Source organism: Gossypium hirsutum, chromosome D12 (genome assembly GCF_007990345.1).
Source record: "Gossypium hirsutum isolate 1008001.06 chromosome D12, Gossypium_hirsutum_v2.1, whole genome shotgun sequence".
Taxonomy (NCBI): domain Eukaryota; kingdom Viridiplantae; phylum Streptophyta; class Magnoliopsida; order Malvales; family Malvaceae; genus Gossypium; species Gossypium hirsutum.
In genome coordinates, this window is record NC_053448.1 from 53,070,423 (window position 1) to 53,083,669 (window position 13,247).

At 34.8% G+C, this 13,247-nt stretch overlaps 3 protein-coding genes across 4 annotated transcripts; 2 read left to right on the forward strand and 1 right to left on the reverse strand.

Moving 5' to 3' along the window:
- The first annotated feature begins 4,785 nt into the window (after positions 1-4,785).
- Positions 4,786-8,349, forward strand: LOC107951272 (ribulose-5-phosphate-3-epimerase, chloroplastic). Of its 2 annotated transcripts, none has more exons than XM_016886265.2 (9): positions 4,786-5,134; positions 5,738-5,852; positions 5,938-6,078; positions 6,156-6,269; positions 6,984-7,062; positions 7,402-7,511; positions 7,601-7,657; positions 7,936-8,016; positions 8,092-8,349. In XM_016886265.2, the coding sequence occupies exons 1-9, from the start codon at positions 5,025-5,027 to the stop codon at positions 8,176-8,178; spliced, it is 894 nt and encodes a 297-aa protein (XP_016741754.2). In that variant the 5' UTR covers positions 4,786-5,024; the 3' UTR covers positions 8,179-8,349. The 2 variants fall into 2 exon arrangements, with proteins under 2 accessions (XP_016741754.2, XP_016741755.2); XM_016886266.2 differs by having other exon boundaries at positions 7,936-8,005.
- Positions 8,350-9,389: 1,040 nt separating this feature from the next.
- LOC121224230 (putative pentatricopeptide repeat-containing protein At1g74400) lies at positions 9,390-10,826 on the reverse strand. Its single transcript, XM_041107092.1, has one exon. The coding sequence runs from the start codon at positions 10,824-10,826 to the stop codon at positions 9,390-9,392; it is 1,437 nt and encodes a 478-aa protein (XP_040963026.1).
- Positions 10,827-10,993: 167 nt separating this feature from the next.
- Positions 10,994-12,658, forward strand: LOC107951269 (pentatricopeptide repeat-containing protein At5g66520). Its single transcript, XM_016886264.2, has one exon. It carries the CDS (start codon positions 10,994-10,996, stop codon positions 12,656-12,658), a length of 1,665 nt encoding a protein of 554 aa, XP_016741753.2.
- The last annotated feature ends 589 nt before the right edge of the window (positions 12,659-13,247 follow it).

A 13,247-nucleotide genomic window follows, 5' to 3' on the forward strand; every position in this document is an offset into this window, starting at 1 on the left:
AAAAAGGAAATTCATGGACAGAATACTTTTATAAAAAGGATTAATATCAAAAATGATGTACCAATTCATGAAAAAGATAATGGTGTACCAATTCTTGTATTAATATCAAAAAATGTGAGTACTACATGGATCAAAAAATGATGAGATCGTTATAATTTAAAAAGGACATCAAACTTTAGTACCAATTCTTGTATTAATTTCAATTATGATAAAAATATAACGATTTTTATACTTCCAAAGATCTCGTTCAAATGTAAACATTATTAAAACAAATTGTGCTAACTTTAAGCTCAAATAAAAATTTTATTTATGTTATTTAAGGTATATTTTTTGATTATATAATATTTTTAATTGAAATATAATTAAAATCTGTATAATTATATAATATTAATATAAAACTATACATTTAAATCCAAAATATAAATAAAACATGGTATAACAATTAAAATTTATTATTAATATAAAAACATATTTAATATTTATTATTTTATAAATTTTATCTACGTGAATTATTCAAAAATGTGGAATTTATAATATTTTATTAATTAAAATAATGTATTTACAATTAGACATTAAGTTAGAATTCATTTTCAATTAGGTAATATTTATAAAAATATATACACTTTCTGCTGAATCAATATATTATATAGATTTTTATAATTACAATGATAAAGTTTATTACTATATTCTTATTAACTATTTATCTTTAAAATATTAAATTTGTTAGTAGCTATCAATCATTTATGCAAATTTTTACTAATAATTTTACTAATTAAAAATAAACACGTGCCATCTTGATTCTTTTAGATTCAATGTTCCTTCCTGTAATTTCTTATCCCCCATATAATCCTATCAACTCCCCCAAAATTAATAACCTAGTTGCTCTCATTTTTAATTTGTTTGACTCTCAATTATTTTTATAAAATTTAATTTGCAACTTCAATTCTTTGATAGTGTGTTCTAAATTAATATTGTTTATTTTTATTTGATAATGTCTAATTGCAGTAATGGCTCGTCTGCCTTTAATTGCACAACGTGAGAGGCGTAAAAGAATTGGTATTGCATTGACAATATGGTTGGAAATCTGTAGAATTGCGATTTGGTTCTTATTTAGAATGGGTGCCAGCCTTAGCCTACAGACATATAGACCAAGGATTAGGTCCTATACCTTAGATTTTTATGCAAAACGGGATTATGTGAAAAGGCTTGTATATGCTAGTGACGAGACTTGTATTGAACAAGTTAGGATGAATAGAACTGTCTTTTTTAAACTATGTGAGATGTTAGAATCGATAGGGGGATTGAAGTCGTCAAGAAACATGCTTGTTGATGAGCAAGTAGCAATGTTTTTACATATCATCTCCCATCACCTGAAAAATCGAGTTATCAAGCATCACTTTAGAAGGTCCGGAGAAACTGTTAGCAAAGCATTTCATAGTGTTTTAAATGCTGTCATACGCTTAAAAGATGTGTTATTTAAAAAGCCGGAGCCAATTACAGCCGATTCTTCTGACACAAGGTGGAAATGGTTTAAGGTATTGGACTGAGTTTTATATATAGGTTGTACTACATTTAGTTGATTTAGATTTAAATTAGTATTCTAACACAATGTTTTATATCATGTGATATAGAATTGCTTAGGTGCTCTTGATGGAACCCACATCAAGATTAGGGTTCCAACAGTTGATAAACCTAGATATCGAACGCGAAAAGGTGACATAGCAACAAATATGCTAGGTGTTTGTACACCTGAGATGCAATTTGTTTATGTTCTTCCTGGTTGGGAAGGTTCAGTTGCCGATGGACGGGTTCTTCGAGATGCCATCAGTAGAAGACATGGACTACAAGTTCCTCATGGTAAAGTGGATAGTTAGAGGACTTTGATATTGTTCATTAAGATCAAACTTTTTCTGCTGAATTAATCATTTTAAGTAGCAATTTTATTTTATAGGTTGTTATTATCTAGTTGATGTTGGATACACAAATTGTCAGGGATTTCTTGCACCTTTTAGAGGACAGCGATATCATTTGAACGAGTGGCGTCAGGGTTATCAGCCAAGTTCTCCGCAAGAGTTTTTTAATATGAAACATGCCTCAGCACGTAATGTTATTGAGAGATGCTTCGGGTTATTAAAACTTAGGTGGGGAATACTTAGGAGTCCATCGTTCTATCCTGTAAGGGTGCACAATAAAATTATTATTGCATGTTGTTTGCTCCATAATTTTATTCGAACCCATATGAGTATTGATCCCATTGAAGCGGAGGTGGGAGAAGGATTACCTAGTAATGTGGTGGATGACGATGAACCGAATATCACAAATATTCATCCATCGGATGCTTGGGCTACTTGGAGGATGGATCTAGCCAACCAAATGTTCGATGAATGGCAAGCATCTAGAAATTAGTTAGGTTTAGGGACAAATTGAGTTTGAATTGATTTGTTGATGTTACTTTAGGTATCTAGTTTATGAAACTTTGGTGGTGTTTGATTAAAATTCTGTATTGTACTAAACTTTGTTGAATTATAATTTAATTATCTTTTCATTCAGGATGTGTTATAAATTTAAATTTATATCAAACTAACGATATAATATTATAAACTGTTCACCTTTTGATTCATGATATTAAAAATATTAAATAATGTTAATTTGTTTTTTTTTCTTAAGATAAATATGTCAGGTGTTCCACAATCACATGCTTCTTCTCAAGCTTCTCGAGGAAGCAAAAGAAAATGGGTTCCAAAAGAAGATGCAGCCTTGGTTTCTTGCATGGTGGATTTGCACAATGTAGGAACATTTAATGCTGATACCGGGTTCAAAGCCGGTTATTTGAACGAGCTAGAGAAAATGCTAGAAAAGGCTTTACCAAGAGCAATGTTGAAGGCGAAGCCAAATATTGAATCTCGGATTAGGTGCCTAAAAAGGGAATAGTCAGTCGTCTACGACATGCTTAATGGCCAAAACAACAGCGGTTTTGGTTGGGACGAGCATAGACAGCTCGTTGTTGCTGAAGATGTAGTTTGGGAATCCTATGTAAAGGTAAAACGTATTTCAAGTATTTATTTGTTTTTTTACAAAACTTATAACTAATATGATTCCCTCATTTTTTTTAGAGTCACAAAGAAGCCTCTCATTTCAGACATCGTTCTTTCCCTTACTACAACCAGCTTACTGCCATATACGCAAGAGATCAGGCGACTGGGAAAGACGCTCAAACAGCTGCTGATGTTATTGAAGAAATACATGCTGAGGATGAACGTACTACAAATATGAATGAAGAGAGAAACACATTCTATGACTGCGAAGCTGACGTCTCTTTAGACGACATGGATGTTTCTGGTACAGATCCGCGAGGAGATAGAGACCAAGGGGGTTCCTCATCTTCAAACAAGAGAAAGAAGAAATCTGATGCTCGTGATAATGTGTATTCTTCATTTGATGAGGCTGCCACTTTGTTGGAGGAAAAAATCCAGGCCGTTGGCGATCAAATCAGTAGGAGTATTGCCTCCGAGGTGGTAGTTCAGCAGAAGTCAGAAGAACATCAAAAGATGGAAGAGAAAGCTTCAAATTTATATTCAGCCTTATGGTCAATTGAAGGTTTAACCGACGATCAGCGGTATGATGCTTTGAGTAAAATTCCCGATCATCCAACTCAAATGATCGTTTTCTTTAGTTTACCTTCTGTTGCCCGATTGGAATGGGTCAGAAGATTTCTTTCTCACCATTAAATATCAATGTTCAAACTTTTTGATGTTGTAAAACTATATAACATATTGATTATGATGTACAATTTCATTTTCATCCAACCTTTTCTTAATATAAGTTAATTATGTTTATGCAGAATATAATTCTCAAGTTATATATTGATTTTACTAAATTGATATAAGAACATTTTATTATTAAGAATTTTATGAAATTATATATCACTATTAAATTATATTTAATATTAATTATTTTAAATTGTATAAATTCATATAAGAAAATTTATTATCAAGAATTTTATGAAATTTAATATTAATTATTAAATTATATGTAATAATTATTATTTTAAATTATACAAATTCATAAAATATAATTTATTAGTTATAATTATTTTAAATTTTATTAAATCATATATTTTAATTAAAATATATTTAATATTAATTATTTCAAATTTTCATTTATAGTATCATATATTATGATTTGAGTAAATTCATATAAGAATATTAATTATTAAGAATTTTATTAAATTATATATTTTAATTATAATATATTTAATAATTATTATTTTTAAATATGATTAAATTATTTATTATTGATATTAATAATCTTATTAAAATTTAAATAACAATAACAATAATAATTTACCAAAACAAATTTCTGCTAATTATTAAGAATTTTATTAAATTATATATTTTAATTAAAATATATTTAATAATAATTATGTTTAAATATGATTAAAATATTTATTATTGATAATAATAATCTTATTAAAATTTAAATAACAATAACAATAATCATTTACCAAAACAAATTTATGCTAAGGGTATTTTAGTCATTTTAGTTTTTTCTATTATGCTATTACACCTCTATTCCATTCAACCAAACACAAGATTACTATTACGCCTCTATTCCATTACATTCAACTAAACAGTTGACTTGCTATTACACCTCTAATCCAATACAACTCTAATTCAATACAGCGAATCAAACGCAACTAATTGTGTCCATTAATTTGCACATCTGAGCAGTACGCAGCGCCAGCCATTGAAGATAAGCAAAGTAACCCACAGATCAAAGCGACACGTGTTACCATTACATAATTTCCTTCTTGAGTCTCTCCGAGTTTTGTTGAAGAATTTAGTATTGTCTTTGTCATTGCCTTCTTTGACATTTTCTCTCTCCAAGTCACCCTGTGGTGAGATTTTAACATACAAAAAAAAAAAAAAAACACAAAGGCTCTAATTTCCAAACTCCTTTACAGATTAGATATAATAGATAGAGCAGTTTTTGATAAGAAAAGAGAGGGAAAAAGGAAATTAAAGATGTCAACAGCTTCTTCATTTTGTTCATCAACTCAAGTTAATGGCTTTGGAGGGGGACTTAGGCTTCTAAGAACCCATCTTCCTCAACCCAAGTCCTTTTCTTTTACTAGGTAATCTTTTTCATTTTTGAATTCCTTTTCTGGGTTGCTCTTCTGAATTCCTTGGAGTTTTAGATGGTAAAGAAGCAAATTTATTGGTGTATTGCGAAAAAATCCAGTTCAGAAATGTTGACATTTTCTTGTGAAGGACCTTAATTTTGTTTGCAATTCGATAATTAAACCTTTTTTACAGCAAAAAGTTTCATTTTTTTAAAATTATTCTGTAATGTTTTCAACACAAATGAAGGTGGTTTGTGATGAAAGTAAAGGGCTTGTACAATTAAATATATATATCTAAAATATTTGGTACTTAAATTGTAATAAAGCAAATAAGGTTTAGGGGTTTTATTACAGTGTTATTGATTATTTAATGTTTGGTATATTGCCTAAGCAATTCGATGAAACTTTAGTTGCATGGTTTTGTGCTTACTTTGGAGCAAAATTGCTATGTTGGATGCGCCTTTTAGGGTTGCAAATGTAATAGATGTTATCACTGTATTGCAGTGAAAAGATACAAATTAGACGTATGATTTCAATCAGATTTGAATTTTGTTCTTCAAGGTCTCATAAGAAATTTTAATATGCTTTTGTAACTTTCTTTTCTTAAATGGTTAGGAGGAGAACTGCTACAGTAGTGAAGGCAACTGCTCGAGTCGATAAATTTTCGAAAAGCGATATCATTGTTTCCCCATCTATACTCTCTGCTAATTTCGCTAAGTTGGGGGAGCAGGTTTTGATTCAGCTGCATTATTGCTTTAGGTATTGAATTCAATTTGAATATTGTCTTTGAAGTTCACATGTCGCGTTTTTTCTAGGTGAAAGCCGTAGAAGTGGCAGGCTGTGATTGGATCCATGTTGATGTAATGGATGGCCGATTTGTTCCAAACATTACGATTGGACCTCTTGTGGTTGATGCCTTACGACCTGTGACAGATCTTCCACTAGATGTGCATTTGGTATGCTGCTTTGCATAACTAAATAACCAGTATCAGTAATAGAGATATTTTCTCACCCTGAGCTTGATGCACTGCAGATGATTGTGGAACCAGAGCAGCGAGTTCCAGATTTTATTAAGGCTGGAGCAGACATAGTCAGTGTTCACTGTGAGCAATCATCAACCATTCATTTGCATCGTACACTTAATCAAGTAAGACATTTCTTTCCCCGAGCCGTTCTTACATATTTTCCATGATAAAGTTAACACCATACATACAATCTTGAAATGGAGTCTACCGAATATTATCTTCAAATCAAGTGGAGCTCAAAAACCTTTGTTTTTTAATGCAAAATTTCACTTGCTTTTTAAACTGGAAGTTGTCATATTATTTATGTTAAGCTTTTTGCTGCACGGGTTCTGACTTTTAGTTAAAAACTACTGATAAAGAAATTAATGCACGATGAATCATTTTTGGTGTATCGTGCTTTGTACCACATGACATTGGGAAGGAATGTTCAGGATTCGTAGGAGCCAATAAATCCTACTGAATTCATCCTGTTCAAGCTAACTCTATGTTCTGAACTTATTTGCCTTAACTATTCTTCCAGGGCATGACTTAAGAATCAGTCATTGATTCTCAATTTTTGCAGTTAAAGCTTTTTAAAGTATTGGGTTTATCAGCCTCTCTCCTACTCTAAACCGTGCATTATTGCTTCTTAAAACTTTGTGGTCAGCATGTCCAAAAATTTCCTTTTACAGGTTTTTGTTTTATGACCATCAAGGTGTTGCTGATACTATTGCGAATTTTTTTATTGTTTGCCATCCTATGCTCAATAACATATCTTGTTTCCTCGCTTTCTCTATTGCCTGCGTTTCTTTTATGAAACTGCCCACAAATTTCTGAAAACTTTTCTTGTTGTGTAGATAAAAGATCTGGGCGCTAAAGCCGGAGTCGTCTTAAACCCTGCAACCCCGCTTAGTACGATAGAATATGTACTAGACGGTGAGTTTTTATTTTCGATTTCTTTTCCGCTTTCCTGTCTTTCCGTCAAAGGATGATTTTATATGCAGCTTATTGCATACCGGAGCCAAGTAGTTGATCGATGCTAGGCCTTGCCTATTGATAAGTCAGGAATAAAGGATGAAGGAATAGTTAAAAGGATGTTCTAAGAATGGCCTCCTTTATCTTACTAAAACAGAAGCAATTGATTGCTATGCGTAGAATGATGAGAGGCCTTCTGCATCATTGTAACTTTTCCAGTACAGGTGTTCTGAGTTCATTTGGCTAAATTGAAGGAAAAAGAAAAACTGACTTGATAATCTCTGTTTTGCATTTGAACAGTGGTTGATCTAATCTTGATTATGTCGGTCAACCCCGGATTTGGTGGGCAGAGCTTTATTGAGAGTCAAGTCAAGAAAATCTCTGACTTGAGACGTATGTGCGCGGAGAAGGTATCAGTTGCTTCTATCTATATATTCATCTTTTTATCTATTCCTGCTTTAGAATTTGGTCAAATTTTCTTCATATATTTTCCTTGCAGGGTGTTAATCCATGGATTGAAGTTGATGGTGGAGTTGGTCCAAAGAATGCATATAAGGTACCCCATTAGAATCATGTGGTTTACCTTCAGACAACATTAATCTATACACTCCATGCATAATCTGTGTCCTAAATTCTGACATAATCACTTGTTGAGCCCTATTGTTGCTTTTTCTTGACCTATGTTACTCTGACTCAAGTGTGATGAGTGTGAGTGTAGGATATGAGTTGTTCTTCATGTTATTAATATTATTCATGATATTCATAACTATTAAAAAAAATTGGGTGGTTTCTGTTAAAACTCTCCCTCTCACCCCCTTCTCGCTTTGCCGGCAGGTTATTGAGGCAGGAGCAAATGCTCTAGTGGCTGGTTCAGCTGTATTTGGTGCAAAAGATTATGCTGAAGGTAAAGATAAGGTATTATTTATTATTTTTCATGCATATAAATCAATGCATTTTAATAAAATTTTATGGCACCAACATTTTAAACAGCTATTAGAGGAATCAAAACCAGCAAAAGGCCAGAAGCAGTGGCAGTGTAATTATACTGCAGGAGATCTGATCGGCTCCAATGTATGATATCTATATTTTACATTCCCATGTATGTTACCCTCTAACTTACAGAATTTTGCTCGATTGTATAACTGAATGTTGTATATACTTGTTGGATTGCATGAATCCTGCTACACATGATTTAGAACAGAAATGCAGATACATGAAGAAAAGCTAGTTTGAATTCTTTCTGATAAATTTTGTTGTTTAATTTGTCATGGCTGTCTCAGTATTTGCAGATAATATGCATGTCATGGCTGTTTAATAAACAAATCATTAATATCTTGTCAGATAGATCTTGAATCTTGATGTCATATGGTCGATAAATGAAGCATGCTTAGTGTATCATGTCTTTCTCAGGAACTCAATGTTTCATATGCATGTGAAGCATTTTTTTCAATGAACTGCAGACTGCAATTCATTTCAGTAATAAAGCAAGCTTTCATGCCAGTTTTTTGTCATTAAATCTTTTTCTAACATGGCTTGTTTTGAGGACACTATAATACAATTCCTACTTTCTGTTGACTATGTTACTTGGATTTGGCTATAATGTCGGATATGGATGCATCTGACATGGGTATGTTTAATTTTTTTTCTAAGTTTTTTCATGTATTTGGAGAGTAATACTTTCATACCGAGCAGTGATCTAAGGCTCTTCATTCTTCATACTAACTAAAATCCGGCTTACGTTCTGAGAGAGATCAGGCAAAGCTTTTTGCCTTTTTGGACCAGAAAACCTAGGACATTAAGTCTTTAACAGAGAGTAGCTCCAACGCAGCATGGAATGGAACATAGCAAATTTAGGCCAATCCTAGTGTTCCAGGATCCTAAAACACAATGTAATTCAATATAGATTTCCGTTGGCTATTCATTTCAAGTTATGCAACAGTAATTGCCTTTCAAATAGGATAAAATGAGAATAATAACAGGAAGAATCGATGGGCATGCTTTTTCTATGCAAGTAATGCATTTTGTATGTATTACACAAAAGAGCTAGCAGGCCTATCTGTTGGACGGCTGTTATAAATGAAACGACCCATTTGCCTAAATTTTATCGTTGTCCAAATTCCTATCATCAGACAAACAGCAATTGGATTGGTCGAAGTGTCATGATTCAGAATATTATGATTATTAACAGCTAAGGGATATGTTTACAGGAGAACCGAATCTGAAATTTAAATAATGGCCACAACCGTGATAACATAGCGCAACAGACTTACAGTTTGAAACCTTTTTGGTCAGAATTCAAGCAGGCTTGATATTTGAAGAGAGTAGTCATATGCTTTCATACTGATGGTCAAATATTTGAGGGCTTCATATATCTCGGTCTTTAAAGGATGATCATCATCCCCAGAGATGAACTCACTGATTTCACTAGCTACCTCAATTGAACTACACCCAGGAGCCCTTCTCAGCTGCTTTATCTGATCCCTAACTTCCACTTTCTTATCCCACATCCCTTTGGCAGCATAGATATTCGACATTGCAACACTGTCCCCAGCATATCCAGGCTCCAGCTCCTGCAATTGGAGCTTAACTTTTTCACCAAGCTCAATTTCTCCATTGATATTACAAGCTCCTAACAATGTCCTCCATATCACTGCATTAGCTTGACCAGGCATCTCAATGATGAAATTGTAAGCTTCTTTTAGCAGCCCAGCTCGGCAAAAAAGATCAACCATGCAACCAAAATGAACCTCTCTAGGCTTCAAACCGTAATAATTAACCATACGTCGGTAATATTTCTTTCCTTCTTCAATCATTCCTCCATGGCTACAAGCCATCAAAACCCCAATAAAAGTAACGTCGTTAGGAAGAATCGTTGAACTTCCACGATTACCCTCTTCCTTATTCTTGCTATTCTTCCATTTTATTTCTTCCATTTCACCAAAAAGCCCAAGAGCTTCATTTGCTTGTCCATGCAATGCATGTCCCACTATCATGGAAGTCCAGGTTGTCACGTCCTTTTCTCCTAAGCTATCAAACAATTTCCTTGCCGTTTGTATCTCACCACATTTCGCATACATGTTAATGAGAGCGTTATTAAGGCCCGCGTCTGCCATGAGCTCTGGTTTTCGCCGAACGAATGCGTGAATCCACTCTCCCATCTCTAGTGCACAAAGGTGAGCACAGGCAGAGAGAGCAACCGTTAGTGTCACTTGGTCAGGTTCCACATCAAGCATTTGCATCTTCTGGAACAGCTCTACAGCTTTTTGGGGCTTCTGGTTGACAACATAAGCCGAAATCAAGGCTGTCCAGGAAATCGTATTCTTGCTGAGAATTTCATCAAACACGTGATGCGCATAAAGAAGATTCCCTAATGCGGAATAGAAGTTTAAAAGTGAGGTTTGGAGGTGAATGACAGAGTGAAACCCAAATTTTATTAGGTTGGCATGTAATTGTTGGCCTTCAAGAGAGAAAGGGGTTTTGGTGCAAGCTTGTATGACAAATAAGAAAGAGAAGCTGTCAATAGACGAAGGATTGTGTCGTAATAATTGTCTAAAGAAGAGGATGGCTTTGGCGTTGCAATTGGAGGTGAGGTATGTTTTAAGGGTTTGGTTTGCTTTGGGTGGTTTAAGGTTTGAGTGAAGATGGGATGTGGATTGATGGGCACTTGCAGAAAACTTGTACAGTTTCGTTCGGATGAAATGAACCCTCTTAAAGATTTTCATCATCAAAGTGAAATACAACTGAACCCGTGTTCAGTTGATAATTTTCATAAAGAATCTAAGGAGCACTGGAGTTCATTTTGGGCCCCTTGCGTTTTGATGGCTAATATTTATTTGTAATATCCATACCAGCGCCACTTTCATTTGTGTCTTGTTTAACTTTTGTCTTTCAAATGTTAGTTAAAGAAGCCATTCTCGCCAATCCACCCAACTCCAGAGCTCTACAGCAACACCTCATTTCCCTTCTTCAAAACCCTAAGATCATAAAACAAAAACTTACCCAAGTCCACACCCAGATCATCATCAACGGTTTTTCCCAGAAAAATTACATCCTAGTTCACCTTCTTTCATTCTATGCTACTTCTAGTAATCTCCTACAGGCGTTTAAACTATTTCGATCTATCGAAAAACCAAGTACTACAGTCTGGAACCAGGTCATCAGAGGGTGTTCAAGAACTGAAATCCCTGAAAGATCACTTGAATTGTACAAGCAGATGGTTGCATTGGGGGCAATTCCTGATGGGTTTACTTATTCGTATGTTTTGAGTGCTTGCACGAGGTCGGGGATGTTGAGAGAAGGGGAACATATTCATGGGAGAGTTTTGGTTGATGGGTATTCCTCCAATGTGTTTGTGAGAACAAATTTGATTAATTTATATGGAATGGTTGGGGTCGGCGATGGCATCGTACGTGCGCGTAAACTGTTTGATGAAATGGCGGAGAGAAATGCGGTGAGTTGGAATTCGTTGTTAGCTGGGTATATTAGGTGTGGGGACGTTGATACGGCGAGGAGAGTTTTTGATGAGATGCCGGATAAGAATGTGGTGCCGTGGACAACAATGATTGCCGGGTTTGCTAGGAATGGGAAGTGTAAGCAAGCTTTGTCTTTTTTTAAACAGATGAGGAGAGCACGTGTGGAACTGGATCAGGTAGCGTTGGTGGCGGCATTATCAGCTTGTGCTGAATTGGGTGATTTGGAATTGGGGAAATGGATTCACTCCTACATAAAAGAGACGTCTCAATTTCGAAACCAACAATTGTTGGTGTCTTTGAACAATGCACTTATTCACATGTATGCTAGTTGTGGTTTGATTGAGGAAGCTTATGAAGTACTTCGATGCATGCCAGAAAGAAGTACGGTTTCTTGGACAAGCATGATCACGGGATTAGCAAAACACGGTTTTGCGCAAGAAGCTATAACTGTGTTTGAATGTATGCTAAGCTTGGGTGAGAGAGAAGTCAAGCCTGATGAAATAACCTACATAGGAGTTCTCTTTGCTTGTAGTCATGCCGGATTTGTCAAGAAGGGTCAGCATTATTTTACTCAAATGACTACACATTGGAGAATTAAGCCCAGGATTGAGCACTATTGCTGTATGATTGATCTGTTCAGCCGTGCTGGTTTCTTTGATGAAGCATTGAATCTTATTGAAACCATGCCTTTAACACCTAATGATGCAGTATGGGGTGCCCTACTTGGCGGTTGTAGGATTCACAAGAATGTTGAACTTGCCTCTCAAGTGGCTCAAAAATTTGATGTCGAGCTTGATCCCAACAATGCTGCTGGGTATCTTGTGTTGTTGTCAAATGTGTATGCTACGGCCAAGAGGTGGCAGGATGTTGCTAATGTGAGACAGAAAATGATCGAATCGGGTGTGAAAAAGCCTGCAGGTCGGAGTCGGGTTCAAATTGACGGAGTTATTCATGATTTCCAGGCAGGTGACTACACCAGTAGACACACATCTTCAATCTATGATATCCTTTGGCAAGTTACTAGACAGGCAAAGCAACAAGGGTACGAGTTAGACATATTCGAAGCAATGCCAGTTGTCGAGTAATACATAGAGCAGGGATTTGCAGTCGTTCCTTCCGTAATTACCCATTTCAGAGGCTTAAAACATGGTAAATCCTTTCAACCCTAACTCATCATTTACCAAGTCCAGATGGTTAAACCTTCTCAAGTAAAGAAATACCCTGTCCCACTTCACACGTGCATTTTCATATCTTCCTAACCCGAAATGGATGGCTGGGGAGAGGAAAGGTACCAACCGCGGTGTCAGCAAGGTGAGGCCTATAGCTCAACGGGTTGGATATCGTTTAAAATTACAAGTGGCTGTTGTCTAACAGTTTTTCGAGCGCTAGACGAATCTTGGAAAACACAAGCCACCGCGGATTTTTTTTTATTACGTGTGATTCGCTATTATTTTAATAAATTTCAAAAACGAATTAAAATTTATTTAAACAACTATTTATGGTCCATAAATGCAAAATATGGATTCATTGATACAAGGAAAATCATTTTTTATTTAAAAGACTTGGTATCACATGTCGATGGAATAGGAGGATGCATTTTTATTTGTCCTCTCTTGATACCTCCAATAGAATATTTCATTATCGCGTGGAAATATTGCCTTATTTTATTTTTAA

Coding starts and splice junctions, on each gene's coding strand:
- LOC107951269 (XM_016886264.2), top strand. CDS start 10,994: ATGTTAGTTAAAGAAGCCATTCTCGCCAATCCACCCAACTCCAGAGCT.
- LOC121224230 (XM_041107092.1), bottom strand. CDS start 10,826: ATGATGAAAATCTTTAAGAGGGTTCATTTCATCCGAACGAAACTGTAC.
- LOC107951272 (XM_016886265.2), top strand. CDS start 5,025: ATGTCAACAGCTTCTTCATTTTGTTCATCAACTCAAGTTAATGGCTTT. Junction 5,853..5,937: donor TCGCTAAGTTGGGGGAGCAG/GTTTTGATTCAG, acceptor CGTTTTTTCTAG/GTGAAAGCCGTAGAAGTGGC. Junction 7,512..7,600: donor GACGTATGTGCGCGGAGAAG/GTATCAGTTGCT, acceptor TTTTCCTTGCAG/GGTGTTAATCCATGGATTGA.